The following is a 25,097-nucleotide window of genomic DNA, read 5'->3' on the forward strand; positions in this document are numbered from 1 at the left end:
GTGCAGCCCAGGTGGAGCCGAGATGTAGCCGAAGTGCAGCCCAGGTGAAGCCGAGATGTAGCCGAAGTGCAGCCCAGGTGAAGCCGAGATGTAGCCGAAGTGCAGCCCAGGTGAAGCCGAGATGCAGCCGAAGTGCAACCCAGGTGAAGCCGAGATGTAGCCGAGGTGGAGCCGAGGTGAAGCCGAGATGCAGCCGAGGGATGACGGCCGCCGTCGAGCTCTCGCAGGCGCGTGAGGCCGCTACGCGCTCGCTTTCTTTTCCCTTACAATCTCCGAACCTCGACACGTGCATGGAGCTTTTGGGCAGACCCCGCGCGGCCAGCGCGCCGCGCAGCTGGGCCCCGGTGGTCGCCAGGATGGATCTCGACCCCTCCGGCACGAGCACCGCGCTCCTCAGCGACTCGGCAGACTATGCCGAGGAGCGCGTTCGAACAGCGGTCAGCGCCCCGCCGAGATCTCGCTCTCTGAGTACATACACCCCACGATCGAGACCGCCGGTCGGCAGCCCTAAAACTGACTTTCCAGAGCTGCGGTCAGTCCTCGCCCAATAGATTGGCAGGAATGCGTACGGACGGACGAGCGAGCTGCCTGGAAATGCATGGACATGCATGAATGATGACGGGCAGGGCAGGCGATGGGTCGCACCCACACAAGGTGAGGCGCCGGTCTTCGAATGGATGGAAACCGGAGAGCTCAGGGCAACAACGCAAGATGAGACCGGAGCGCCGAGCCTCGCAACGGGCCCGGCAGACCGCGTCCGCTCGCTTTCTTTTATATATACAAAGGAGGGCCACACGAGGCCCTCTACGCTGGGGTGTCGGCGCCCTACTGGGCGCCCCCCACTCCCTTGCCCTTAGAGCCCCCCATCCCGCTTACCCCCCCCCCCCCCGCGCGGTCCCTCTCGGCCGCGCGACGCCCCGCACCAATGGCGCGCTGTGCCTCGTCCGCGAGCGCCGTCCAGAGCTGCACCGACAGTCGCTGCAGCGCAAACGGCATCCATTCGCGCGCCGACCACGACGTCTGGTCGTACTGCCACCACGTGAGCTTCCGGCCCGCCACCTCTGCCACCCGCATCAGCAGCTCCTCCACCCCCGCGCTCATTGCGCCGAACTCCTCGAAGAGCAGCGCCTCCACGTGGCACTTCCCCTCTGCGTCCGTGTACTGGCCCCTGACAGCCTCAACCGTCCCGGTCCCCGTCCGCCGATCCCACCTTCCCTTTCTTTTCGTGTCTTCTGTGCCACAGGTACGCTGCTTCTGCACCCCAGCCAATTCTTGGTGGTCCGTGCCAGTGAGTGTTGAGAGAGAGAGAGAGATTTTTAGCAATACCAAACAACTCTAACACTCATGGACTCTCACAGTGATTTGGGCTCGGAAGCTTGTTAGCCCTCAGCCGAAGCTGGGGCCGGTCCCGTAGCCGAGAGCCCGCGCCGTTGAGTTCGACGCGGTCGGGGGGCCTTGATTGAAAAAAGGGCTTGGCCAATTCCTGAGATAATTGGGCGATTATATCCATAAGGGATTTCATCCCTTTTTGGTTTGGAGATTCGTGTTTTCGGTTTCGGTTTTGGGTAAAACGTATACAGCACTCTTCGTCGCGATGCGGCCTACCAAAAAGCAAAGCTAAAAAAAGAAAGAAAACAGGGGACGATGGGAGGACGGCACGCCGCCACCACACAGGGATTTTAAGGAGAGGTGTGTGATGCGCTAGCCGTCGCCCACCCTTGGGTGTCCGCCTCTTCCTATCTCTCTTCGCAGTCTCTCGCCGCTTCTCGCTGCAACCTTCATTCATGGGTTGATTCATGCCACCTCGCGGTCGTCCCACTCTCGTCGTTCTCCCCCTTGTCACTTCTTCCTCTGTCGCGTCGCTCTCTTCTGCCTCGTCCTGCGATGCCGCCGCCTGCCGGTCCCTTGTTCTCGCGGCTTCTTTCGCCTTTCGGCGCAACTCCGCCCTCCTCGCGGCATATCCTGGCCCCTCGAGTCTATCGAGCTCTCCTCGCATGGCGTCTCTTCACACTCGATCCGCCTGTCTGTTCACACCTTCTTTCTGCCCACTTCACAATGTGGCAGGGGTTCGTTAGCCCAGAAAAGAAGTTTAATAAAATACGCACACAAAAATGTTTTTATCACCCCCACGACGCCAGTCCGCTTGTGGCATCACTCCGACCCTTTTGCGCAGCAACACCTTAAACTTTCAGGCCCTCCAAATTCGGGTCGGAGCGTAGCGGAGTGGGCCCCGAGTTTGAAACAGGGCGACGGACGCTTGCGTCCTAGCCTCCAACAACGCCTCCCCGGCGCAGAGGGGCCCCCGGAGGGATGCACAACCGCTCCACGCCACGCCGCTTGCGGCGGTCCTCTTCCCAGCTCCGCTGAGGGCCCGTGCCTTGTTTGTTTGGATGAGAAATATCTTCCTTCATGATTTCTTCTTCTCCTTGACCTTGTCCGCCCGCCCCTTCACCGTACATCACACGGCCCGATTTCTTCTGGGGAGCCCAGTGCACCGTGCTGACGGGAGCACAGAGAAGGGAGGAGTAGAGGAGCAGCATTCGACAAGGAGCGCGGGAACAAGCGGTCCCGGGGTCCAAGGAACTCGTCGCCCCACCTCCCGCCGTTTGGTAAGCTTGCGCCTTGTGTATGCTGGATGGCAGCCCATGTGGCGGACGGCATGCACTGGGGTGTTCATGGGGTCCCGTACCATGCGGAATCGACCCTATCCAGTGCTCAAGTGCTCAAGCTTGTCGGGCTCTACCTCAGCCCTCAGCCGAAGCTGGGGCCGGTCGTGGGTCACCAAGAACTTTTCAGCAGGTACGGGGACCCAGGTTTCTGGCTACATTTCGAGGATCTTTAATTTTTTTGTCGGATCGTTAGAGGCTGCGCAGGCCGTCCCGTTTGCATGTGTTTGCCCATAAAACCAAAGCCCCGCCGCGCGCTGCGCGCGCCGGCGCTCTGTCTCATTCACGGGGGGTGCACACGGGGTGCGGGGGGGGGGGGGGGGGGCAGAGGGCTTGGAGGGGCCGCTGGCGCGGGAGGAAGGGGTGGAAGAGAGGGGAGCTGTGTTTCGAAGGAAAGAAGGGGGGGGGGGGGCAAGGAGGAAGCCGAGAGCGGAGGGAGGCGGCAGCGGAAGCGACGGCGGGGGTAATGGCGGGGGAGGGGAGGGAGGCGGCAGCGGAAGCGTCGGCGGGGGTAGAGACGGTGGGGGAGGCGATGGAGGCGAAGGGGGCGGAGGGCTCTAACCTGCGGCCCGGCTGCGGCCACAGCAGGGGACCCTCCGGCTGTCTGCGCAGCAGCGCCAGCGGCTGCGCAGACGAAGAGGTGAGCTGCCTCAGCCGAGGGCGTCCCGGTAGCGCCCTTGTGCTCCCCGCGCCTGCCGCAGCGTCGTCGGAAGAGAGGCGCCGCGTGCTGTTGGGCGTCGGCTCTGGCTCCGGAGACGGGGGCTCTGGCTCTGGCTCTGGCTCTGGAGACGGGGGCTCTGGCTCTGGCTCTGGAGACGGGGGCTCTGGCTCTGGCTCTGGAGACGGGGGCTCTGGCTCTGGAGACGCGGCGTCGTCTCGCGTTGCGCTAACGATCGCGGCGGCGATGCCAAACACAATCTCGAGGGCGGCGATGTTGACAGTCGAGCCGCGCCACGCCCACCACAAACCGGTGAGGGCAGCGCGGGAGTTTTGTGAGCGGATCACCCGCCGGCTGCCCCTCCCCAGCCCCTCGCGCCGCCGCGCCGCCTCGAGCAAAGCCGCGACTACCGACTTGGACCCCGGCCCCGTCCGGAAGATGATGACGCCCCAAAAACAGTTCACGAGCGTCTGCGCAGCGGTGCGGCTAATGACCAGCTCGTCTGTGGTACCACTTAGGGCCGTCCACGTCGGCAGCGCGACGGAATAATAGGCACAGAGGCAGCACAGCAGGGAGGCCGCCGTCAGCGTGCTGCGCTTGTCAGACGGCTGCAACGGCAGCAACATGATGGGAACCGAGGCCATCGAAATCGGAAAGAGCGTTACCAAGAGGCAGGGGGATGCGTCTGCGAGCACGCCCACCTCGGCCATGTTTAACTGGAGCAGAAGCTGGCTCCCGATGAAGAGCGCTGCGCCAAGCGTTAGCAGGGTCAGACTGACCCGGAGCCTGTGACGTCGGGTGACGACGGTGATCTCCTGCAGCCTGCGGTCGATGGAATTCTCTGCGCCCGGGGGCGCGCGCGAGGCGTCGCCAAAGGCGCGCATTTTTGTAAATGTCCGGGACGCCGCAGGCGCCCACCAAACGAAAAAGGCCGGCGCGTGAGGCCGCTACGCGCTCGCTTTCTTTTCCCTTACAATCTCCGAACCTCGACACGTGCATGGAGCTTTTGGGCAGACCCCGCGCGGCCAGCGCGCCGCGCAGCTGGGCCCCGGTGGTCGCCAGGATGGATCTCGACCCCTCCGGCACGAGCACCGCGCTCCTCAGCGACTCGGCAGACTATGCCGAGGAGCGCGTTCGAACAGCGGTCAGCGCCCCGCCGAGATCTCGCTCTCTGAGTACATACACCCCACGATCGAGACCGCCGGTCGGCAGCCCTAAAACTGACTTTCCAGAGCTGCGGTCAGTCCTCGCCCAATAGATTGGCAGGAATGCGTACGGACGGACGAGCGAGCTGCCTGGAAATGCATGGACATGCATGAATGATGACGGGCAGGGCAGGCGATGGGTCGCACCCACACAAGGTGAGGCGCCGGTCTTCGAATGGATGGAAACCGGAGAGCTCAGGGCAACAACGCAAGATGAGACCGGAGCGCCGAGCCTCGCAACGGGCCCGGCAGACCGCGTCCGCTCGCTTTCTTTTATATATACAAAGGAGGGCCACACGAGGCCCTCTACGCTGGGGTGTCGGCGCCCTACTGGGCGCCCCCCACTCCCTTGCCCTTAGAGCCCCCCATCCCGTTTACCCCCCCCCCCCCCGCGCGGTCCCTCTCGGCCGCGCGACGCCCCGCACCAATGGCGCGCTGTGCCTCGTCCGCGAGCGCCGTCCAGAGCTGCACCGACAGTCGCTGCAGCGCAAACGGCATCCATTCGCGCGCCGACCACGACGTCTGGTCGTACTGCCACCACGTGAGCTTCCGGCCCGCCACCTCTGCCACCCGCATCAGCAGCTCCTCCACCCCCGCGCTCATTGCGCCGAACTCCTCGAAGAGCAGCGCCTCCACGTGGCACTTCCCCTCTGCGTCCGTGTACTGGCCCCTGACAGCCTCAACCGTCCCGGTCCCCGTCCGCCGATCCCACCTTCCCTTTCTTTTCGTGTCTTCTGTGCCACAGGTACGCTGCTTCTGCACCCCAGCCAATTCTTGGTGGTCCGTGCCAGTGAGTGTTGAGAGAGAGAGAGAGATTTTTAGCAATACCAAACAACTCTAACACTCATGGACTCTCACAGTGATTTGGGCTCGGAAGCTTGTTAGCCCTCAGCCGAAGCTGGGGCCGGTCCCGTAGCCGAGAGCCCGCGCCGTTGAGTTCGACGCGGTCGGGGGGCCTTGATTGAAAAAAGGGCTTGGCCAATTCCTGAGATAATTGGGCGATTATATCCATAAGGGATTTCATCCCTTTTTGGTTTGGAGATTCGTGTTTTCGGTTTCGGTTTTGGGTAAAACGTATACAGCACTCTTCGTCGCGATGCGGCCTACCAAAAAGCAAAGCTAAAAAAAGAAAGAAAACAGGGGACGATGGGAGGACGGCACGCCGCCACCACACAGGGATTTTAAGGAGAGGTGTGTGATGCGCTAGCCGTCGCCCACCCTTGGGTGTCCGCCTCTTCCTATCTCTCTTCGCAGTCTCTCGCCGCTTCTCGCTGCAACCTTCATTCATGGGTTGATTCATGCCACCTCGCGGTCGTCCCACTCTCGTCGTTCTCCCCCTTGTCACTTCTTCCTCTGTCGCGTCGCTCTCTTCTGCCTCGTCCTGCGATGCCGCCGCCTGCCGGTCCCTTGTTCTCGCGGCTTCTTTCGCCTTTCGGCGCAACTCCGCCCTCCTCGCGGCATATCCTGGCCCCTCGAGTCTATCGAGCTCTCCTCGCATGGCGTCTCTTCACACTCGATCCGCCTGTCTGTTCACACCTTCTTTCTGCCCACTTCACAATGTGGCAGGGGTTCGTTAGCCCAGAAAAGAAGTTTAATAAAATACGCACACAAAAATGTTTTTATCACCCCCACGACGCCAGTCCGCTTGTGGCATCACTCCGACCCTTTTGCGCAGCAACACCTTAAACTTTCAGGCCCTCCAAATTCGGGTCGGAGCGTAGCGGAGTGGGCCCCGAGTTTGAAACAGGGCGACGGACGCTTGCGTCCTAGCCTCCAACAACGCCTCCCCGGCGCAGAGGGGCCCCCGGAGGGATGCACAACCGCTCCACGCCACGCCGCTTGCGGCGGTCCTCTTCCCAGCTCCGCTGAGGGCCCGTGCCTTGTTTGTTTGGATGAGAAATATCTTCCTTCATGATTTCTTCTTCTCCTTGACCTTGTCCGCCCGCCCCTTCACCGTACATCACACGGCCCGATTTCTTCTGGGGAGCCCAGTGCACCGTGCTGACGGGAGCACAGAGAAGGGAGGAGTAGAGGAGCAGCATTCGACAAGGAGCGCGGGAACAAGCGGTCCCGGGGTCCAAGGAACTCGTCGCCCCACCTCCCGCCGTTTGGTAAGCTTGCGCCTTGTGTATGCTGGATGGCAGCCCATGTGGCGGACGGCATGCACTGGGGTGTTCATGGGGTCCCGTACCATGCGGAATCGACCCTATCCAGTGCTCAAGTGCTCAAGCTTGTCGGGCTCTACCTCAGCCCTCAGCCGAAGCTGGGGCCGGTCGTGGGTCACCAAGAACTTTTCAGCAGGTACGGGGACCCAGGTTTCTGGCTACATTTCGAGGATCTTTAATTTTTTTGTCGGATCGTTAGAGGCTGCGCAGGCCGTCCCGTTTGCATGTGTTTGCCCATAAAACCAAAGCCCCGCCGCGCGCTGCGCGCGCCGGCGCTCTGTCTCATTCACGGGGGGTGCACACGGGGTGCGGGGGGGGGGGGGGGGGGTGGGCCGGGGCCGGGGCGGGGGCGCGCGCAGCGCGCGCGCTGCACCACACACCACACGGAGGCAAAGACGTGCCTATTCGTAGCCCGGGGCATCGATCTCTATTGGATAAAGAGGCCCCGTACCCCGCACACTGGAACCGGCGGTGCTGGTATTTCAACAAAGGAGGAAATTGACTCAAGCATAATACGCCTCTTCAGTCAAAAAACAAATTTACACGGCGGCGTAAAGAAATACATAGAGGGAAAAGTCGTGGCACTTCGTGTACGGCGACTCAGTCAGGACGTACGGGCGACGCTTCTGGACATGGCTCTCGCGACTGTCTGCACGGCCCTGGCTTACTCGTCTTACCGAGACGAGGTTCCCAACGGCCGGGCATTCAGCGGCGGCATGTACAGCAGCGTCGGCCACTCGGGCACCCAGGCTTCGCAGTTTCGTAGCGCCTTCTCGGCTGCAGGCTATCGCTGGACCACCGCACTGTGTGAGGCTGACTCCGACGGGGACGGGAAGTCCAACGGCCTTGAGCTGGGCGATCCGTGCTGCGTGTGGAAGGCTCGGAACGGCGTTGCGCCCTACACGTCTTCTGAGCTCACCTTGCCAGGCAGCGGAGTCGACACGACCTCCCGGATGTGCCCTACTTCGTCCAACTGCCCCTCTTGCTCGGATGGGGCGTCGTCTCCCCCCCCGCCGCCGCCGCCACCGCCACCGCCGCCATCGCCGCCACCGCCGCCACCGCCACCGTCTCCGCCGCCGCCGTCTCCGCCGCCGTCGCAACCGCCGCTGCTGCCACCGCCTTCTCCGCCGCCACCCTTGCAGCCGCCAACACTGCCGCCGTCCCTGCCACCGCCTTCCCCGCTGCCGCCAACGCCTCCGCCGCCCTCATCACCGCCGCCTCAGCCGCCGCCACCGTCCCCGCCGCCATCGCCCCCGCCGCCATCCTTCCCGCCCGGCATACCCCTCGGCAAGCCTCAGGCTCCTCCGCCGCCGCCCGTGTTGCCGCCACCCTCGCCGCCACCCTGGGCACCACCGCCCTCGGCACCGCCGCCCGTGGCACCGCCTTCTACCCCACGACCCTCACCACCTCCGCCTTCGCCACAGCCGCTGCCCCCACCTCCTTCTGAGCCGCCCTCGCCGCCGCCGCCCTTGCCGCCGCCGCCCTCGCCACCGCCGCCGTCTGTGCCGCCACCAACGCCGCCGCTTCCGCCGCCGCCGCTTCCGCCGCCGTCCGCGCCGCCCGTGTCGCCTCCCGTGTCGCCTGCGTGTTGCATGGCTGTGACCGCCTCGTGCATGGCCTGCAAGAACGGCGTGAGCCTCAGCGCCTTCTGCGCGGCCAAACCTGGCCACGCGGGCTGCACGACCGCGCCACTTCCGCGCCCAGCCATGCCGGTCCACGGGGGCCACCTGGCCCACGGCTTGCTCCTGTGCCTCGCGTGGGCGCTCCTCTTCCCGTCGGGCGCGGTCACGCCCCGCTTCTGGAAGGCGCGCTGGCCGACTACGTGGCTCAAGTTCCACAAGATCCTCAACCTGTCCGCCGTCGCGCTCACCCTCATCGGCGTGGTCGTCCAGATCGTCGCGACGCAGAGGGACGGCTCGCCTCACTTTGCTCACACGCATGCGATCCTTGGCCTCACCCTGACCGTCGCCGTCGTGCTCCAGCCGGTGTATGGCTACCTGCGCCCACCGAAGAAGACCAGCCCAGGGCGCAGGGCGCAGCTCCCCGTCAGGGTGCAGTCTCCTTCGACGAAGCGCGTCGCCTGGAAGTGGAGCCACATGCTGATTGGATACGGCATGATTGGCATCGGCGTCTTCCAGCTGATCTCGGGCATCCGCCTCTCGTGGGGCCTGGAGAGCCTCTACGGCGTCTACGGCGGCCTCTTTGGACTCGCGATGCTCTGGGGACTCGTGGGCTTCATGCTGGCGCCCAAGGCTTCGGCCAAGGCCGCCGAGGACGCTCCGCCTTCGCGAGTGGGGATCATGGCAAATTGAGGTGGCCACCGTTTGCGCAGGCGTGTATTGTGCGGCGCGCGTAGCAAGGTCCTGTGCTCCCTAGCGAGGGGTGGCGTGTGCTGGGGCGATTGGTGCGTGTTACTGCTGTGTGCTGTGTGCTGCTGTGTGCTCACCTCTAGAATCACAAAAGCTTTGACACACGGTCACACGCGCCATTCCCGCGAACTCCCTCAATCGCTCTCCCCTGCACTCCCGCCAAGCAAGCGGCTTGTCGCCACTTTTTGTCTGTCGATTTTGTCTGGTGCCTCTCGCGCCTCTCGTGGAGCTGCACACAGCCCTGCCGCCTGCGAGCTGCACAGCCCGGGCGCACCTCTGCAGCGCTCACGGAAGGGCAAACAGCCCGTACGCCTCCTCCTCGCTGTCGTCCCCCTCGCTCTCTCCAAAAAAGCCAGTCCGCCCACGCTGATCGCCCCCAGCCCGCCAACCCGCAACCGCCCCCATCCCGCCCCCGCCGCCCGCCCGCCGCCCCGCCCCCGACACGCAAGCGCGAGATGAGGGCAGAGAGCGTCGTCGCAAGGCGCTGCCTGCCCCGGCAGGTGTCCCGGACGGAGCCCAGCGCGCGCAACTCGTGCTCGCGCCGCCGCACCTAATCTCGGGCGATCTCGATCTCGAGCGATCTCGACGTCGACTCGGCGTGCTCTCGGGGCCTCACGCGCCGCGTGCTGCTCACAAAAGGCTTGCAGGTGCGCAGACAGCTCGGGCGGAGGCATCCTCTCGCCCTGCGGCGGCGAGCGCCTCGCCATGCAGGAGAGCATCGCCCCGCCCGCGAGCCGCCTGCGGTGAGGCGAGGGTGAAAGGTCGGGCCGCCTCCTCGCCAACACACACAAGGCGGCGGCGCAGTGGCCAGGCTGCGACTCCCGACTCCACGTCTAAAGACAGGAGCTGGGCATGAAGAGTGCAAGGCCCGAAACACGCGGGAGACTCACTCTCGACCGATGAGAATGAGACCCCTTCCCCCGCCAGTCGCCACAGGAAGGAGCTCCCTCATCTCGCCTCCATCTCGGCTCATCTCGCCTCCATCTCGGCTCATCTCGGCTGCATCTCGGCTCATCTCGGCGGCATCTCGGCTGCATCTCGGCGGCATCTCGCCTCGTCTGCCCGACCGCGGGAAGGAGCTCGGCCGCCAAGTCGGGAAAGTCGAGCGGCGGCTCCGGAGTCGAGAGGCTCTGCAGCACCAGCACGGTGCCTGCGAGACGGCCTCGAGGGTGAGTGCTACACCGAGGCTATTCGCGAGTACGGCGCGCGGCGCAGCCGGCACGCGGCCCTCGGAGAGAGGCCGCGCCAGCACGCTGTCTCTCGGCTGTCTCTCGGCTGTATCTCGGCTGTCTCTCGGCGATCTCTCGGCGATCTCTCGGCGATCTCTCGGCGGCCTTCGGAGTGAGGCCTCATCAGCACGCCCACCCGCCCGTTGTGCGACCAGGTGCCTGCAGGAGCCGGTCCGAGAAGGCTCAGACAGCGCCCGCCTCCTCCCCTCCCCCCCCCCCCCACGTGTGGCGAGGCCAGGTGCCGTCAATGTCGGTGTAGAGCAGGCGCGGGCGCGGCGCGCCTCTGAGCGGGAGCCGAAGGTTTGCTGCGGTGGTAGGTGGGAGGGAGGTAGGTGGGTGGTGGGGTGGTTTGACTTTGCCGCAGAGGCCGTCCCGCGGACGTGGATTTCTTTTCCGCCGGACCTATCCTACTGCCGCTCCGGCCGCCGCCCGCGCACACTCTCCCCAAAAATGGCGACCATGAAGCCGGCCCCCGCCTGGCCCTCGCACGACGCGCTGCACGACGACGACTTTGCCTACGGCGCTTCCGTTGCGTCCTGCGACGCCGCCGTCCAGCGCGGCTTCCTGCGCAAGGTGTTTGGCCTCGTCGCGGCGCAGCTCGCACTCACCGCCGCGCTCTCGGCCGCGTTCATGTTTTACGCGCCACTGCGCAGCTTCGCGATTCACAACCACTGGATGATGATGGTCTCTTTTGTCGCTTCGCTCGGCCTGCTCGTCGCTTGCCAAGTCTACGCGCACTCACACCCCACGAACCTGTACCTCCTCTTCGGCTTTACGCTTGCAATGGCCTGGAGTGTCGCGACGACGTGCGGGGCATTTGCGGCGGCTGGACTCGGGCTGATTGTGCTCGAGGCGCCTCATTGCGCCCCATTGCGTCCACACAACCACCCCCCTCCCCTCTCTTTCCCTCCTCTTACCCCCGCGTGCGCTCCCGCCACCGCCACCGACCCCCCTCTTTCCGCCACGACACCGACCCCCTCCCGGCACGCCCAACCTAGGCGCTCGCCCTCACCGCCAGCGTGACTGCCGGCCTCACGGTCTACACCCTCCGCTCCAAGACCGACTTCTCCTACCTCGGCGCCGGCCTCGGCGCGGCGCTGTGGGTGCTGCTCCTAGGAGGGCTGCTTGCGATGTTTGTGCCGGGAATGCACCTCGCGCTGGCAATGGGGGGCGCGGTCTTGTTCTCCGCCTACATTGTGCGCTCCGGACGCAGCCTCGTGCCCCCCCCCCCCCCCCCTTTCTCCCCTGCCTCGACCCTCTTCCGCGCGCTCGCGCAGGTCTACGACGTGCACATGATCGCCAACCGGTGCAGAGGGAGAGGGGCCGTGGACCGGAGCAGTGCGCACCCCCCGTGCAGATCGAAGGGGTGCTGACCAATAGGCTCTCTCCAGACGAGTACATCCACGCGTCCATCTCGCTCTACCTGGACATAGTGAACCTCTTCCTGCACCTGCTGCGCATCCTCTCCGAGCTGCAGCGCGACTAGGCGAGCCCCCCCCCCCCCCCCCCACACACACACACAAGCAACATGCAACCACACTCTCGACACGTCCGAAGACGATCCATCTACTTCTCGATGCACGATGCCGCTCTCCCTCGCCGCCACGCCGCCTCCGTCGCCAGCTGCAGCTCCACCGGCGCCCCTCCCCCTCGACTCCCCCCCCCCCGCCCATGGCCTAGCCCATGCCCCGGGCCACACACCCATGGCCACAGGACACCCTCGAGGCCACACCGCCGCTCACCCGTCGCCGCACCGGCGCACTCTCGCAGCACGCAGCTGACACGGTCTCTACGACAAAGAGACGACACGAGCCTCTCCGAGAGAGCCACACACCGCACACACCGGCCGGAGTGGACGAGCCGACAGAGCTCCGGCGTTGTGGCGAGACCCCCCCCCCCCTCCCCCCCCCCTCGTTGTGGCGAGGATCCCTTCGAGGCGTCCTGTGAGGATCCCTTTAAGGAGTCCTGCGGGGGCGCACGGCCGCGGCGCTGATATCCCGATCGCCTGGGCGTGGCGCAGGTGGCACTGTGCCTGTGGGACCGCATCTCGGGTGCCAGAGGAGGGCAGGCGCCGGCGTCCCGCGCGCGCGTTAGACTCCCGCATCCGCAACCCCGGTTCACGTTTGAGACCCTGGCCTTGGGCCCAGCTTGGGCCCCCGGCGACAGTGGACGGCAGGTGGACGGCTTGAATTCGATCTCGTGGTATAGATTAGAACTGTGCGAGGAGAAAACCCAAATCCGTTCTGCGGACTTGGAGCACTTGGAGTGCAGTCATCAATCACACATCCAGGGCCGGGGAGCTCAGAAGCGCACCCAGCGGGCCGGATGATTGGCGAGCGCGTTTTTCTCTTTGAAGGCGCCCCGCCGCTTCCAGGCAGAAACTCGGTATTGCTCCGAGCCTGCCGCATGTCCGGAATGGCCTTTGGCGGCGCCGACGAGGGCGAGTCTGGCGGCCTGATTGCGCGTGCGAGCGACATTGCGCAGGGGCTTAATTACCCGAAGACGGCGTTCTTTCACATCGCCTTCAAGACGGCTGCGAGTGAGCGCCGAACGCTCACCGCCGCCGGGCACCGCTGCGGCCGCCGCGCGCGCATGCAGTATTCCTGCACGTGCAGACACGCACGCATACACACACACGCACACACGCACACACACACACATCCGCGCGCACCCTCTCGCTGGGCCGCTCATTCCGGCCGCGGCCACGCCTCGCCGCCGCAGTTCTCATCTACATGTTTGGCTCATGGTTCTCGTCCAACTTTGTCAACATCTTCGTGCTCTGCGTCCTGATGCTTGCCTTTGACTTTTGGACAGTAAAGAATGTGTCCGGCAGGCGCGACGCCGCCCGCCCGCCCGCCCTGCCACCGCGCCGAGGCCCCGTCGCTTCTTCGGCCTCCGCGAGCCTCGCCCAAGCGCGTCCCTCGCCCCAACCGTCGCCCTTCGCCTCGCGCCCCTGCGCCCTGCAGGCTGATGGTTGCGCTGCGCTGGTGGAGCATCTGTGAACAGCGCCTCTTCACACCACACTGGCTGTGAACCAGGCTGATGGTTGGGCTGCGCTGGTGGAGCGAGGTGCGGGACGACGGCTCCACAGACTGGAAGTACGAGTGTCGTGACGGCGAGCGCCGTACCCCTCACCCTCACGCAACAGCACAACCGCGGGCCGAAATCGCACGACAGCACAGTGACAGTCAGACATGCAGCACCGGAGTCCCAGGGAGGGCGAGCAAACACGCTTATCGCGCGCGCACAGACGCCGACTCGGAGGCCGCACCACCCCCTCACCCTCCTCACCCTCACCCTCACCCTCACCCTCACCCCTCGCCCCTCCACCCTCCACCCTCCACCCTACACACCCTCCCCCTCCCCCGCCACCCTCCACCCTCCACCCTACACACCCTCACCCCTCCCCCTCCACCCTCCACCCTCCACCCTACACACCCTCCCCCTCCCCCGCCACCCTCCACCCTCCACCCTACACACCCTCCCCCTCCCCCGCCACCCCTCCCGCGTGACATGGGCACGCCTCGAGCCCCTGCGGCAACGCCCCGCCGGAGCAGGCAACCTCAACGCGACGACGATGGACGTTGCCATCTTTTGGATCGGTCTGCTCACGCCGGCTTTCATCTGGTGCCAAGCGCCCCGCTTGCGGCAGCGCCCACATGGCCCCTCCCACGTCCTCCTTCCGCCACCGGCCGTGGCCTCGCTAGCCGACCCCCCCACCCCACCCCACCCCCACCCCCACCCCCGCGCCGCGCCGCCCCTTCCCAGGTTCATCTTTGGAGTGGGCTCGGTGTTTCGCCTCAGCTTTGACTGGCTGCTCCTCATCGCCATCGCCCTGGCGCTGAGCGGCGCCAACATCGTGGGGTATGTGCGCTGCAAGCAGGAGGCGGGAACACGGCTGATGAGCGGGCTGCAGGGCGTGATGGGCCGCACGGGGATGGGGTCCAATGTGATGGGCCAGGCGCTGCAATCGGCAGCGGGCAAGGCGTTTGGGCTCTGAGGGGCGCGCGAGGCCAGGGCGGGGTACAGGGGGACTCGTGACGACCGCTTCACGGCGGGCGGTGTGAAGTGCCGCGTACACACACACACACACACACACACACACACACACACACACACACACACACACACACACACACACACACACACACACACACACCTGAGACTGTCGTGTGCGTGCAGAGAGAGTACTGACCAGAGACGATAGAGAGAGGACCAGCAGAGAGCAGCGAGAGCCGAGTGAGAGAGAGAGAGAGACGATCTGATGTACTCCTACGCTAATGCCACATGAATGTACTGAGTCTAGTAAATAGAGAGGTCGTCCACCGTCGCAGCAAAGCGCGCGCGGGGAGCGGACCACACTCCGTTGCCGGCTCGTGTGGCCGAGCTTTGCTGCCTTCTTGCACGGCACGTTGCCGGCTGTAACGTTGCCTGCACCCCATGGCCGCGCCTGGCCACTCTTCTCTCTTGGTCTTGCCTCTTGTGCGCTTGGCATGGTCGAGTCGAGCGCGAAGCCACGCTCGACTCCACTTTCTTTTCTCTGTCAGGACTCTAAGTTTCTGTCGCGTGTCGGACTCTCAAGTTTCTGTCAGCGCAGGACTCTCAAGTTTGCTTGTCAGGACTCTCAAGTTTGCTTGTCAGGACTCTCAAGGTTACGTCATGACTGCCCCATCAGGACGATTCCGCAGAGGGCGGCACGGGTCGAAAGGGGGGCTGGGCGTCTATCATTCACTGCTGGGGGCGAGGGGAGGGTTGCAGTGAAGGAAGCTGGAAGGTGGAAGTCTCGTCTGTGCGTCGTCATGACTCCGCCAGGACTCTGTCAGGACTCTGTCAGGACTCTGTCAGGACTCTGTCAGGACTCTGTCAGGACTGTCAGGACAGGTGCGGGAGGTCCACAAACCAGGTTTCGGGCTGCCATAAGTTGGCTAGGGTTGTATGTGCGCTGGTAACAACAGACTCGGGCATAGCCCTCGACAGCCACCCCCTAACCCCCCACCCACCCCCCTTTTTATAAAGTGTGTGGAGCATTCGTCGGCGCGCCGCCCCGCCGTGCCTCCACGCAGCGCCACTCCCCGGCACGCGCGACAGCTGCAAAGGTCCTCCTCGGGCCTAGACTCTAGTCAGCATCGTGCGAGCCATCTTCGTGTGTGAGGGGATATGACTGCGGGCCTCGCCTGCTCGGCCGCCTCTCCTTTCCTCTCCCGTCGCCGACGCGAAGGGGCGAGGGGTCGGGGCGAGGCCCGCGCGCCTCTGCAACCTGCTGTGTGTGGGTCCTGTGAGACCTCGAGGGAACTGTTTGACTGTCGGCGGAGAAGGTGTCTCTCTTGGCACTTCACTGCCATTGTCTTTGTACCATTTATCCTTTGTAACATTGCCTTGGACTACGAAGGATGAAAAATACGTAATGCGTAATGCGTATGCGTGATACGTAAGCGAGGGGGGGGGGGGGGGGGCTCGGGGGCGCGCGGGGCGAGATACGTAATCCGTAAACGTGACGCGTGGTACGTAAGGCACCCGCCGCGCGGGCCATTGCACCGTCCCCCGGGCAAAGCTTTGCGGTGAAGCAGACGTATGCGTAATGCGGATACGTGGCTGGGTTCACAGCGATTGTAGGAAAACGAAGGGAACACTTGACGGTCGCGGCCTTCCGACTCGCGCCTCCGCCTCACTGGCACTATTGTAGCCCTGGCCGGTGCGCGTGCAGAGTTGAAGTTCCGGAGTAAAAATTCGAACGCGTTCTCTCGCGGTGACCAAAAAATGTCCACCTCAGAGGCACCTCCGGAGGCAGGCCGCTGCACGCCGGCGACACAGCTCCAGCTGTCGAACTGACCCGCAGCTCCTCTCAGAGCGGGAACTGTGACGAAAGTTGACTGAGGCGGTTGTCAGGAATCATCATACGGATCACATGGTGGCTCTCTCATTCATGACGGGAGACCGCCCGACCACTCCTGGGTGGCACTGCCACCGGTGTCGCTCGTCGTCCTGTCGACAGCGTGCCGACAGCGACACAGCCCATGTGGGACGCGTCGAGTATCGACCTCTACTGCTTACCCAGCCTTCGAGTGTATCCTTGCTGTGGTCCCACACCCACTGGTGTCCATCTCAGAGACCGCAGGAGGTCATGAGGGTCGATGGGAGTGCCAACCCCACAATGCCTCAAGACCCAGCCCAGTACAAGCAGCCCGGGCCAACGCCGGTAGAGGCAACTGTTCAGGCTCTGACGGTCGAACCGACATCGCCGCGGCGGTCGCGAAGCGGGGCCGAGGTTGCTTCTGGCGCACCCCAAGTCGTCATACTGGTTGGGTAGTAGTCGAAGTTCTGAGATCCTTGGTGTGGACGGTATCCGCGGCGGGATATGGCGGGATATGGCGGGATATGGCGGGATACCGGGAGATACTGGGAGATACCGGGAGATACCAGGAGATACGAGATACGGGCAGATACGGGCATACGGGCGGATACGGGGAGATGCGAGGAGATGCAAGGAGATACGGGGAGATACAGTCAGATATTGGAAAGATACATCAAGATACCGCAAAAAAAACGTCCACACCACTGTTGTGGCCTAAAGTCTGCGCAGGTTGTGAGGATCACGATGCCGGCGTGAACACGACTAACTGACGGGGACCGCTCCGGGACGCACGCCGGCGAAGCACCATCAAGCTGTTGTACGGCCCCGGCATCGCCTTCCCAGGCTTAGCTAGACTGAGAGATATTGTGGACATGATTGGTTTCTACAATATATACACTGACACTGACCCTCCCAGAGCTCGTCCCGGTCCGTCACGGCCATCCTCGGCCTCCGGAGGGCCCCCGGCCGCCGCGCGGTGCGGCGGAGTCACAAATCCGACGGCAGAGCACCGGGACGCGGTCGGCGATCTGAGGCCCAACTAGGCGTATGCATTGCCCATCCAGGGCTATCACCTGGACCTATCAACAGGCGCCTGCGGCGCCGTGCTCAGGAGCTGCTGCTCCAACCTGTTCACACTTTCGTACGGCACAGTAGGACTTCTGAGCCTCGAGGCTTGGCGGGTCTAAGTGTGACTAGTCACGCTTGGGTGCTTACGCGGTCTAAGGTCAGCGAGAGCCTCTTACACGGGCTAAGTCTGCCGTGGCACGGCCTGGCTCCCACCGTGATCAACGATACGGCGCTAGCCCCCAAATTTTCTTCGCCTGCGGCGGGCGCCTTGTTAAACAAACTTCAGTTTGTGCTAGTGAACTAAGGAGAAGCGGGTCGAGCCTCGGCGCAGAGGGCAGCGCCTAGCGGGCGGGAACCCTTACCCCGCGCCTTCTGCTGACCGCCGTTTTGTACGGCGGGACCTCCGAGCGCCACGAGGCCCTCACACCGCTCTCGACTAGCGTCGGCTCCTGCTCAGACAGGCGCCAACCTATCAGTTCTCAAAGCGAGCGGAGGCGGCGCTACCCGCCGGCCCGCCAGCGACGCACGCCGCGCAGGGCAGCCAGGCCGGAAAGGACGACTACCGATGCCGGCAACGTCAATGCTCTCCCTCGTGCAGAAGGCGCTGCGCAACCTCCTCGTCGGCGACGACGAGGTCGTCCCCGCGTGCGGCTGCTCCCGGGCCGACGGCGTCGCGGAGCCGACGTCGCCCCCCGCGCCGCTCGTCGGCGGCCCCAGCCAACGTTCCGAGTTCAACGATCCAGGTGACCGTCCACCCTCCCCACTCTGCCAAGCGGCACCCACCCCCCATCGGCCGGCGGAAGCCCACCGGCCGAGCGGCGAACACGGCCCTCGAGCCAGCCCCCGCGGCACCCGACACGACACTGGCCTCGCGCCTCGACACGACACGATGACCCGGCGATCCGGCGAGTACTGAGGGCGATCCCTCGGGCCGAGGGCGAACCCTCGGCCCCGCCAAGCGGCACCCAACCCCCATCGGCCGGCGGAAGCCCACCGGCCGAGCGGCATCCGGATCGATCCTCCTCATGCTCAGCAATCGCCACCTCAGCATCCTCCTCTTCCGATTCTCGTTGCTGCTTCTTGAGCGCAATCTTCGTGACGTCTAGCCAAACAGTTCTCACAAATAGCCTCAAGCTCAAACAAACGCATGTCAGAGAAGCCTGTGCATGCGCTGGTCCTCTTTGAACGGTCCGCGCGTGAGGTAGCATAGGGCCTTGTTGGCAGCAGCAGCTTGTTGCGCTGCTTCGTTGCGATGAGCTGATTGGGATCGCAGAAGTGCATGCCAAGCACCGTCACGATCTTGAAGCAGAACACATCGCAACCGCATCGTCCGCACTGCCATCGGCATGCCGCGCCCGCCGCTTCGCTGCAGCCGCCTTAAGACACGCATAGCGGCAGCACATGGTACGGTGCGGGTACTTGAGCAGGCGTTGCGCGCCGCAAGTAGCGCACTGGCCCTCGTGGGAGGAAGCGATATGGCGTCGTGCACGGCATACGTTGGTCGGGACAAGGTATGTTTCGGGTAAACCTGGACTTTTGCAGGTATACCCGGGTTTCACCCGGAGTTGGCCTTGTGTCGTCTAAGTTCATGGCCCCCGACCAAAAAGCGTCTAAGTCTGAGCCCGGCTCCGTGCGGGGGCTAAGTTGAGCGCTCGCTCGCTGCAGAGGCCAAGTGTAGAGCGACCCTCTAGCCCTACTACCCAACCATTGTCGTCATCGCCGAAGCGGCGACACCTTGCGACAGGCGCAGCAGATCGCGCGCATCAGCGAGAGAATTTGTGTGAGCTCTGTGTCCTGATTTGCCAACAACTTACCTACAATCGAGACGTTGGCGCGCAGCCTTCTACGCGGTGCATTTCCTTTTCTTGAGCTTGCCTGTGCGGCGAGGGCCGAGGGCGGACCGGTCGAGGTGCACGGAGCTAAGTGCCTCGCCGTCCTCGGGAGTCGCTTACGGGGCTCTAGGCGGCTCCCGTGGTGTACCGTGCCTCGAGAGCGTCGGTGAGAGAGCGAGGTGGTGAAAATTCTTTCGTTCTCGCACAATACTGGGCACAGGACTAGCGCGCACTCGCCTCGCACAATGTGACCGTCCTCGAGATGATCCACCAGTCGGAGGGCTACGGCATCTCGGTGAGAGGGCACTTCCCGCACACCTCCGTACACCTCGGGCACTCGCCGGCACACCGGCTGCCCGACGGCAGCCGAGCCCGCGCGCCGGAGAGAGAGAGAGAGAGAGAGAGAGAGAGAGAGAGAGAGAGAGAGAGAGAGAGAGAGAGAGAGAGAGAGAGAGAGAGAGAGAGAGAGAGAGAGAGAGAGAGAGATCACCGAGGATGGCCGACTCTCCAAGCCCCTCTAGTGCAGCTGAGCCACTAACGATTACAAGCTCTCACTGTGGTCCCGCCTCCCACGCCTCGACCTTCTTGGGCAGCAGCTGGTTCGACAGGTCCTCTCCGTGGCCTAGGCAGGCGTCTTCGCCCTTGCCCCAGGTAGAGACGGCGCCGTCGGCGGCGAAGGCGATGCTATGGTACTGTCCAGCCGACACAGCGACGACGCGCTGACCCGCAAAGGCCTCGACCATCTTGGGCAGCAGGTGGTACTGCTCGTCGCCGTGGCCCAACTTGCCAGAGTATCCACTTCCCCAGCTCCAGACGGCGCCGTCGGCGGCGAGGGCGAGGCTGTACGCGGCTCCAGCAGACACAGTGACAACGCGCCGGCCCTCCAAGGCCTCGACCTTCTTCGGCAGCAGCTGGCGCTGCTCGTCGCCGTGGCCGAGCTTGCCCCTACCTCCATCGCCCCAGCTCCAGACGCCGCCGTCGGCGGTGAGGGCGAGGCCGTGCGCGGCTCCAGCCGATACAGCGACGACGCGCTGGTCAGCCAAGGCCTCGATCTTCTTCGGCAGCAGCTGGTCCTGCTCGTCGCCGTGGCCCAGCCTGCCAGAGTATCCACCGCCCCAGCTCCAGACAGCTCCGTCGGCGGTGAGGGAGAGGCTGTGTTCGCCTGTAGCCGACACAGCGACGACGCGCTGGCCAGCAAAGGCCTCGACCTTCATCGGCAGCAGCTGGCTCTGCTGGTCGCCGTGGCCCAAGACGCCAGCGTGTCCACGGCCCCAGCTCCAGACGCTGCCGTTGGCGGTGATGGCGAGGCTGTGGAAGCGTCCAGCCGACACGGCGACGACGCGCTGGCCAGCAAAGGCCTCGACCTTCTTTGGCAGCAGCTGCCTCTGCTTATCGCCGTGGCCCAGCTGGCCAAAGGCTCCATAGCCCCAGCTCCAAACAGCACCGTCGGCGGTGAGGGCGAGGCTGTGGTACGCTCCAGCCGACACGCTCACGGCGCGCTCGCCACCCAGCGGAGAAGGGAGGCGGGTCGGCGCGTTGAGCCGCGTCACGCCCTCGCCGTGGCCGAGCAGGGCTGGAGAGAAGGACGGCGCTGAGCCGCACGACGAGAGCCGCCCCTCGCCGTCGATGAAGACGCTGTGCGTTTCGCCTGCCGCAGCCCTCGCCGGCGCGTTGGACTCGCGCAGCAGCGCCGAACAGCACAGCCACCGCACGGCGCAGCTCTCACCCTCTGGCTGCGCCGGCAGCTCGAAGCCGCGCTCTTGCGCCCACAAGCGGATGCCCTGCTCCGCGAGCGAGGCGTGAAAGAGACGCGAGACGGCCGCGACGCGAGCAATGTCGGCGGGGTCGCAGCGAGAGACGACGCGCACGAGGAGGTCCGTGGGGAGGTCGAGGAGGCGGGTGGGCGGCGGCGTGCTCGGCGAGGGAGCGGCGGTGGTGGCAGGAGCGAGGCGGCGCGACCGCCGCGGCGGGGCAGACATCTGGCGTGGCGAGTGCAATCTCAGGAACCTCTCGCAGCCTTGTTATTGAGAAGAAACAGTGGTCGGCGGGGCTTGCGTTTTTGCTCTACATACGTTGCCGTCGCCAGTCGCACTCCCAAACGCTACAACGGGGGCGGCGGCGGGGGCGGGGGCGGCGGCGGCGGCGCGACGGGGTTGGTAGGGGGGTGGGGAGGCTGCCGTGCTCGAGAGAGAGCACGAGCTGCCGGGGGATAAACGCTGCGCCGCCCCCGCACCAGCGACACCGGCCGCGGCTCATGAGCTTGCCAGCGGCGAGGGCGGTCGAGTGCACGGAGCTAAGTGCCTCGCCGTCCTCGCGGGAGTCGCTTAGGCGGCTCCAGTGGTGTACCTGTGTTAGTTCCAGTGCGCGCCAGTCCCGTGCCCAGTAAAATAAATAAATAAATAAAACGGGCACGCCAAACGAGGGGTGGGAGAGGGACAGGGTCCCCACCTGCACGAGCAGGATCTTGGAAGGACGATCAGGGACACAGGGGAACGGGAGCGGGGAGCGCATCGCGACACGGAGGGGGGCTGGGCAGGGTTCACCCACACGACAGGGTCCCAGGGATTCCTCTCTCGTATAGGACAGGTTGCACCCGGCGGCACGGGGGCAGGCGCGGGCCTCCTACTGGTTGCGCTCTCCTAGTTCTCCTGCTCCTGACAAGGGACAGCGACAGGCTCGCAGCACGGTGGACTCCCTATTCCACTGGCGATCTCTCTCGACTAGCGACCTTCCTCCGGCTTCTCACCAGCAGTCTCTCACTACCACGGGCACACTGACAGAGGCGGCCAAAAGGCTCACGTGGGTGGCAGGGCGGTGATAGGAGTCTCCCACTCTGTGGGCTTCGCTAGAGGTGCGGCCCCTGCGCGTGTCCTCGCCCTTGCGTGTGTGTGTGTGTGTGTGTGTGTGTGTGTGTGTGTGTGTGTGTGTGTGTGTGTGTGTGTGTGTGTGTGTGTGTGTGTGTGTGTGTGTGTGTCTGCGGGCGCTGTGCGAGCCGCCCTGAACGACCACAATGTTGAGCGCGCTCGAGCACCGAAGCACCGCGAGCGCCGGCGAGCACCACCGCCCCGCGCCTTGGCGTGGGTCGGTAGTACACGATGCGGCGCCCAGCAGCTCTATCATGCGTCGCACCTGCAGTGGCCGAGCCGACCGCCGCTCGAACTGGCGCCGAGTGGCTCCCAGATCGAGCGTGGCAGGCTCAGTCGCACCGTCGCGGGGCGAACGCGAACCGAGCCGTCGCCGTTCGCCGCAGCCGCCGGCCGCCAGCCGTCAGCCGTACAGCCGTACAGCCGTCAGCCGTCAGCTCGCAGTCGCCGTCGCTGCCGCCGCCGCAGCAGCAGTGAGCGAGCTCCTGCGTCGTGTTGCCGACGCAGTGTGGACGCGCGCCGCCCAGCGGCGAGCGAGCGTGCTCGGAGTTGGGTCGGCGCGCGCGCGGGCGGACGGCGCCTGTAAACAGACAGCCTGCACCGCCCACTCGTTCAAAATCGTAGACGAGGTAGATGCCCAGTGTTGTGCGTGCCCAGTGTTGTGCGAGGGAGGGCTGGCAAAATTCTTTTTCGAGATATCAACCCTCTCAAGCAACGGCGCCGGGCCACAAATGCTCCTTCTCGCCGCGCTTCACGGCGCCGGCCTCTCGACACGGTTGTCGCCAGCATACGGGATCACACCGCTGACCCGGGCCGCCGGCCCAGCCTTGCAGACCGACGCCGGGCCGTCCGAGCTCTGGACACGGGACCCTCAGCGGAGCAACAGCGCGTCCTCTGCGGAGGAGAGGAGGCGGCAGCGGCTGGCGCAGGCGCAGTCCGGCAACGCCAACGGCGCCGTGAAACGTCATCTGCCGGCCCACACGACGCGCGACCCCCTCTACCCGCGGCGCGGCGCGGCCGACGCGGCGGAGCGGCGGCGGCAGCGGCTCGAACAGCCAAACAAGGCCAACGTGCAGGAGGGCAGCAAGCCTATCCTTCCGCGCCTCGAGTACGCGAGCCCGACCGCGCGCCACCCTTTCGACCTGTGGACCCGCGACCCACGGCGCGGCCCGACCGATGCACTCGAGCGGAGGCGTCTGCGCGAGCAACAACAACAGCCGCAGCCGCAGCTTGCGCCTGCGGGCGATGTCGACGCGCCGCCGCAGGTGGGCGCCGGCGAAGATTTTGACGAGGGAACTGACTCCGCTGCGATCGCGGAGGAGGCGGCCGGGCTGGATGCGGCAGAGGAGGCGCCGCGCGTGGTTGCCTCGCTCACCTCCGAGCTTTGCGAGGCCAAGCAGGAGCTGGCCGACGTCAAGCAGGAGCTGGCCGAGGCGAGCCAGAGCTACGGGGCAGCGCACGCGGCAGACAGAGCGGAGGCGCCGGCGCCTCTCTCACGCCTCGGCCGCCTCCACCCCGCGGCTCTGCCTGCGCCGTGTAGGCCCTCGAGGAGGAGTTGGCGGTGGCAAAGCGGACCATCTGCGAGCTGCAGGCGCTGCCGTAGGTCACATGCACGCATGCAGCACGTATCACACACCCCACCGTTTTCTCCTCGGACAGTCGACGATGAAGGACCTGGTCGAGGCGGCCGAGATGAAGGCCGAGGAGGCCAAGGGGGAGCGGGGCGCGGAGCTGAAGACGGAGGAGGCGGGCGTTGAGCAGGCTGGCGAGGGAAAGCGCGGCAAGGTGTGCGCCTAGACAGACGTGCCGCACGCAGAGCATATGCGCCGAATGCCCAGCGCCTTGAATGAGACTCGTTGCCCGCTACGGGTCTGCGCGCAGGCCGGGCCGCGCAGGTCTGTGACGTCGCGGCGGCGGAAGCGGCGGGCTGCCAGCTCCACGGCCTCTTGAGTGGAGCTGCGCAGGGAAGGAGGGGCTGTGGGGGACTGGCATCGAGAAGAGCCTCTTCGAATGAGTTGGAGCGCGGAGAGGCGAGAGGAAAGGCTGTCGGGTCGGCTCACTGCTTTCAGGAGCAGGACTCGGGTTGACTCACTGCTTACGGGAAGGGCAGATGGCGCGGCAGGCGGAAAATACAGGGGGCGAGCGTGGGGCAAGGCGGATCGGTGGGGCGGTGTGTGTGGTCTGTGCTGCCTCTGTGGAGCATGCGCGGCAGCGACCTTTAGCACCGGTTGGCTGTTGTGCGGCAGAACCTCGCAGCATTCGTATGGGATTTGCATTTCCATATTTTTCCGCTTTTGGCGAGCGTGTTGCCGTGTCGCGTGTGCACCCGCCCCCCGGGGGCGCGGACGCGGCGTCGGGCGACGTCCCGACGACCCCGCCGACACGGCGACGCACAGCCACGCCATGAGCCACGCACCGCCGTTGGCGTTGCACCCGTACACCGCGTACGCCGTAGAGCTCCGAGTTGGCCGTTGAGCCGTACATGTACATGCAGTGATGCACAAACACCTTGTGATTTTTGGGTCAAAATCGTCCCGATTTCATAATGTTCGTTCGTACGTGCATCCGCGGCGCCCAGCGCGGTGCCAGCGGCTCCCATACCTCTAAGAGGCCACCCACCTCCGTATAGACCCTTATATCCGCGGTTTACGCCCAATAGAGGCAGCTGCAAGAGGGCCCGGACGGGCTCTGCGGCACACACTGCTCGCTGCTCGGCCATGCGGTAGCGTCTGGTGATGCCGCCCCTGCGCGGGCGGGGGCGTCTCGCTCGGCAGCAACTGCGCCGCGCAGCGCAGGTTCGAGGGTCGCGGTGGGTGGGTGCACTGGAAGACGTAGCGGTCGAGAAAGCGCTCAGCGACCGCTACGTCTCGAGGATGGAGCCGTCGCGCGGACCCGACCGGCCGACCGGCAGTAGCAGCAGGCGCCGGAGGGCGCGGGAGGCAGCGGCGACACCTCGGGCCAGAAGCGCGAGCCCTAGGCTGGTGAGGGGGGCCGCTCATGCGTAAACGGCTCTGGGACTTAGCTAAATCGCGCATCGAAATCGGGACGATTTTGCCAGGGCACCGTCACAGGCTAGTTCCATTTCACTGTGGCACAGCTCGCGTTACAAAACCTTGATTTTGACCATTTGCGCACTATTGTACCTCTCGGTGCCTTCCAGAAGAAGCTGCGACCCCGCCGAGTGGACGGG

General features: G+C 65.1%; 6 protein-coding genes across 6 annotated transcripts; 5 read left to right on the plus strand and 1 right to left on the minus strand.

The window, feature by feature from the left end:
* Window positions 1-825: 825 nt before the first annotated feature.
* Window positions 826-5,132, minus strand: EMIHUDRAFT_96724 (hypothetical protein; the record flags this gene model as incomplete). The annotated part of the gene is made up of 4 exons (XM_005761822.1): window positions 826-1,161; window positions 3,672-4,146; window positions 4,550-4,619; window positions 4,955-5,132. The coding sequence occupies 4 exons, from the start codon at window positions 5,130-5,132 to the stop codon at window positions 826-828; spliced, it is 1,059 nt and encodes a 352-aa protein (XP_005761879.1).
* Window positions 5,133-7,963: 2,831 nt separating this feature from the next.
* On the plus strand, window positions 7,964-9,172 carry EMIHUDRAFT_350605 (hypothetical protein). The gene is made up of 2 exons (XM_005761823.1): window positions 7,964-8,004; window positions 8,155-9,172. Exon 2 carries the CDS (start codon window positions 8,401-8,403, stop codon window positions 9,004-9,006), a length of 606 nt encoding a protein of 201 aa, XP_005761880.1. The 5' UTR covers window positions 7,964-8,004; window positions 8,155-8,400; the 3' UTR covers window positions 9,007-9,172.
* A 1,564-nt stretch (window positions 9,173-10,736) lies between these two features.
* Window positions 10,737-12,502, plus strand: EMIHUDRAFT_350606 (hypothetical protein). Its single transcript, XM_005761824.1, has 5 exons — window positions 10,737-11,144; window positions 11,291-11,488; window positions 11,570-11,598; window positions 11,673-11,778; window positions 12,313-12,502. The coding sequence occupies exons 1-4, from the start codon at window positions 10,743-10,745 to the stop codon at window positions 11,776-11,778; spliced, it is 735 nt and encodes a 244-aa protein (XP_005761881.1). The 5' UTR covers window positions 10,737-10,742; the 3' UTR covers window positions 12,313-12,502.
* Window positions 12,503-12,654: 152 nt separating this feature from the next.
* Window positions 12,655-14,591, plus strand: EMIHUDRAFT_432859 (hypothetical protein). The gene is made up of 5 exons (XM_005761825.1): window positions 12,655-12,831; window positions 13,014-13,125; window positions 13,331-13,407; window positions 13,850-13,919; window positions 14,061-14,591. The coding sequence occupies exons 1-5, from the start codon at window positions 12,699-12,701 to the stop codon at window positions 14,290-14,292; spliced, it is 624 nt and encodes a 207-aa protein (XP_005761882.1). The 5' UTR covers window positions 12,655-12,698; the 3' UTR covers window positions 14,293-14,591.
* Window positions 14,592-21,571: 6,980 nt separating this feature from the next.
* EMIHUDRAFT_350610 (hypothetical protein) lies at window positions 21,572-22,526 on the plus strand. Its single transcript, XM_005761826.1, is given in 2 exon segments — window positions 21,572-21,924; window positions 21,926-22,526. 1 exon segment carries the CDS (start codon window positions 22,139-22,141, stop codon window positions 22,382-22,384), a length of 246 nt encoding a protein of 81 aa, XP_005761883.1. The 5' UTR covers window positions 21,572-21,924; window positions 21,926-22,138; the 3' UTR covers window positions 22,385-22,526.
* Window positions 22,527-22,618: 92 nt separating this feature from the next.
* Window positions 22,619-24,189, plus strand: EMIHUDRAFT_432861 (hypothetical protein). The gene is made up of 3 exons (XM_005761827.1): window positions 22,619-23,370; window positions 23,448-23,498; window positions 23,567-24,189. The coding sequence occupies exons 1-3, from the start codon at window positions 22,639-22,641 to the stop codon at window positions 23,702-23,704; spliced, it is 921 nt and encodes a 306-aa protein (XP_005761884.1). The 5' UTR covers window positions 22,619-22,638; the 3' UTR covers window positions 23,705-24,189.
* The last annotated feature ends 908 nt before the right edge of the window (window positions 24,190-25,097 follow it).

Source organism: Emiliania huxleyi (assembly GCF_000372725.1).
Source record: "Emiliania huxleyi CCMP1516 unplaced genomic scaffold EMIHUscaffold_7, whole genome shotgun sequence".
Classification (NCBI taxonomy): Eukaryota; Haptophyta; order Isochrysidales; family Noelaerhabdaceae; genus Emiliania; species Emiliania huxleyi.

Bases quoted from the DNA above. Each gene is read 5' to 3' on its own strand.
- EMIHUDRAFT_350610 (XM_005761826.1), top strand. From the start codon at position 22,139: ATGCGGCGCCCAGCAGCTCTATCATGCGTCGCACCTGCAGTGGCCGAG.
- EMIHUDRAFT_350605 (XM_005761823.1), top strand. From the start codon at position 8,401: ATGCCGGTCCACGGGGGCCACCTGGCCCACGGCTTGCTCCTGTGCCTC.
- EMIHUDRAFT_432859 (XM_005761825.1), top strand. From the start codon at position 12,699: ATGTCCGGAATGGCCTTTGGCGGCGCCGACGAGGGCGAGTCTGGCGGC. The intron at 12,832-13,013 runs GTGAGCGCCGAA...TCGCCGCCGCAG, and splicing joins CGCCTTCAAGACGGCTGCGA to TTCTCATCTACATGTTTGGC. The intron at 13,126-13,330 runs GCGCGACGCCGC...GCTGTGAACCAG, and splicing joins GTAAAGAATGTGTCCGGCAG to GCTGATGGTTGGGCTGCGCT.
- EMIHUDRAFT_350606 (XM_005761824.1), top strand. From the start codon at position 10,743: ATGGCGACCATGAAGCCGGCCCCCGCCTGGCCCTCGCACGACGCGCTG. The intron at 11,489-11,569 runs GTGCGCTCCGGA...GCGCTCGCGCAG, and splicing joins TCTTGTTCTCCGCCTACATT to GTCTACGACGTGCACATGAT. The intron at 11,599-11,672 runs GTGCAGAGGGAG...GCTGACCAATAG, and splicing joins GTGCACATGATCGCCAACCG to GCTCTCTCCAGACGAGTACA.
- EMIHUDRAFT_432861 (XM_005761827.1), top strand. From the start codon at position 22,639: ATGCTCCTTCTCGCCGCGCTTCACGGCGCCGGCCTCTCGACACGGTTG. The intron at 23,371-23,447 runs GCAGACAGAGCG...TGCGCCGTGTAG, and splicing joins GCTACGGGGCAGCGCACGCG to GCCCTCGAGGAGGAGTTGGC. The intron at 23,499-23,566 runs GCGCTGCCGTAG...CTCCTCGGACAG, and splicing joins GGACCATCTGCGAGCTGCAG to TCGACGATGAAGGACCTGGT.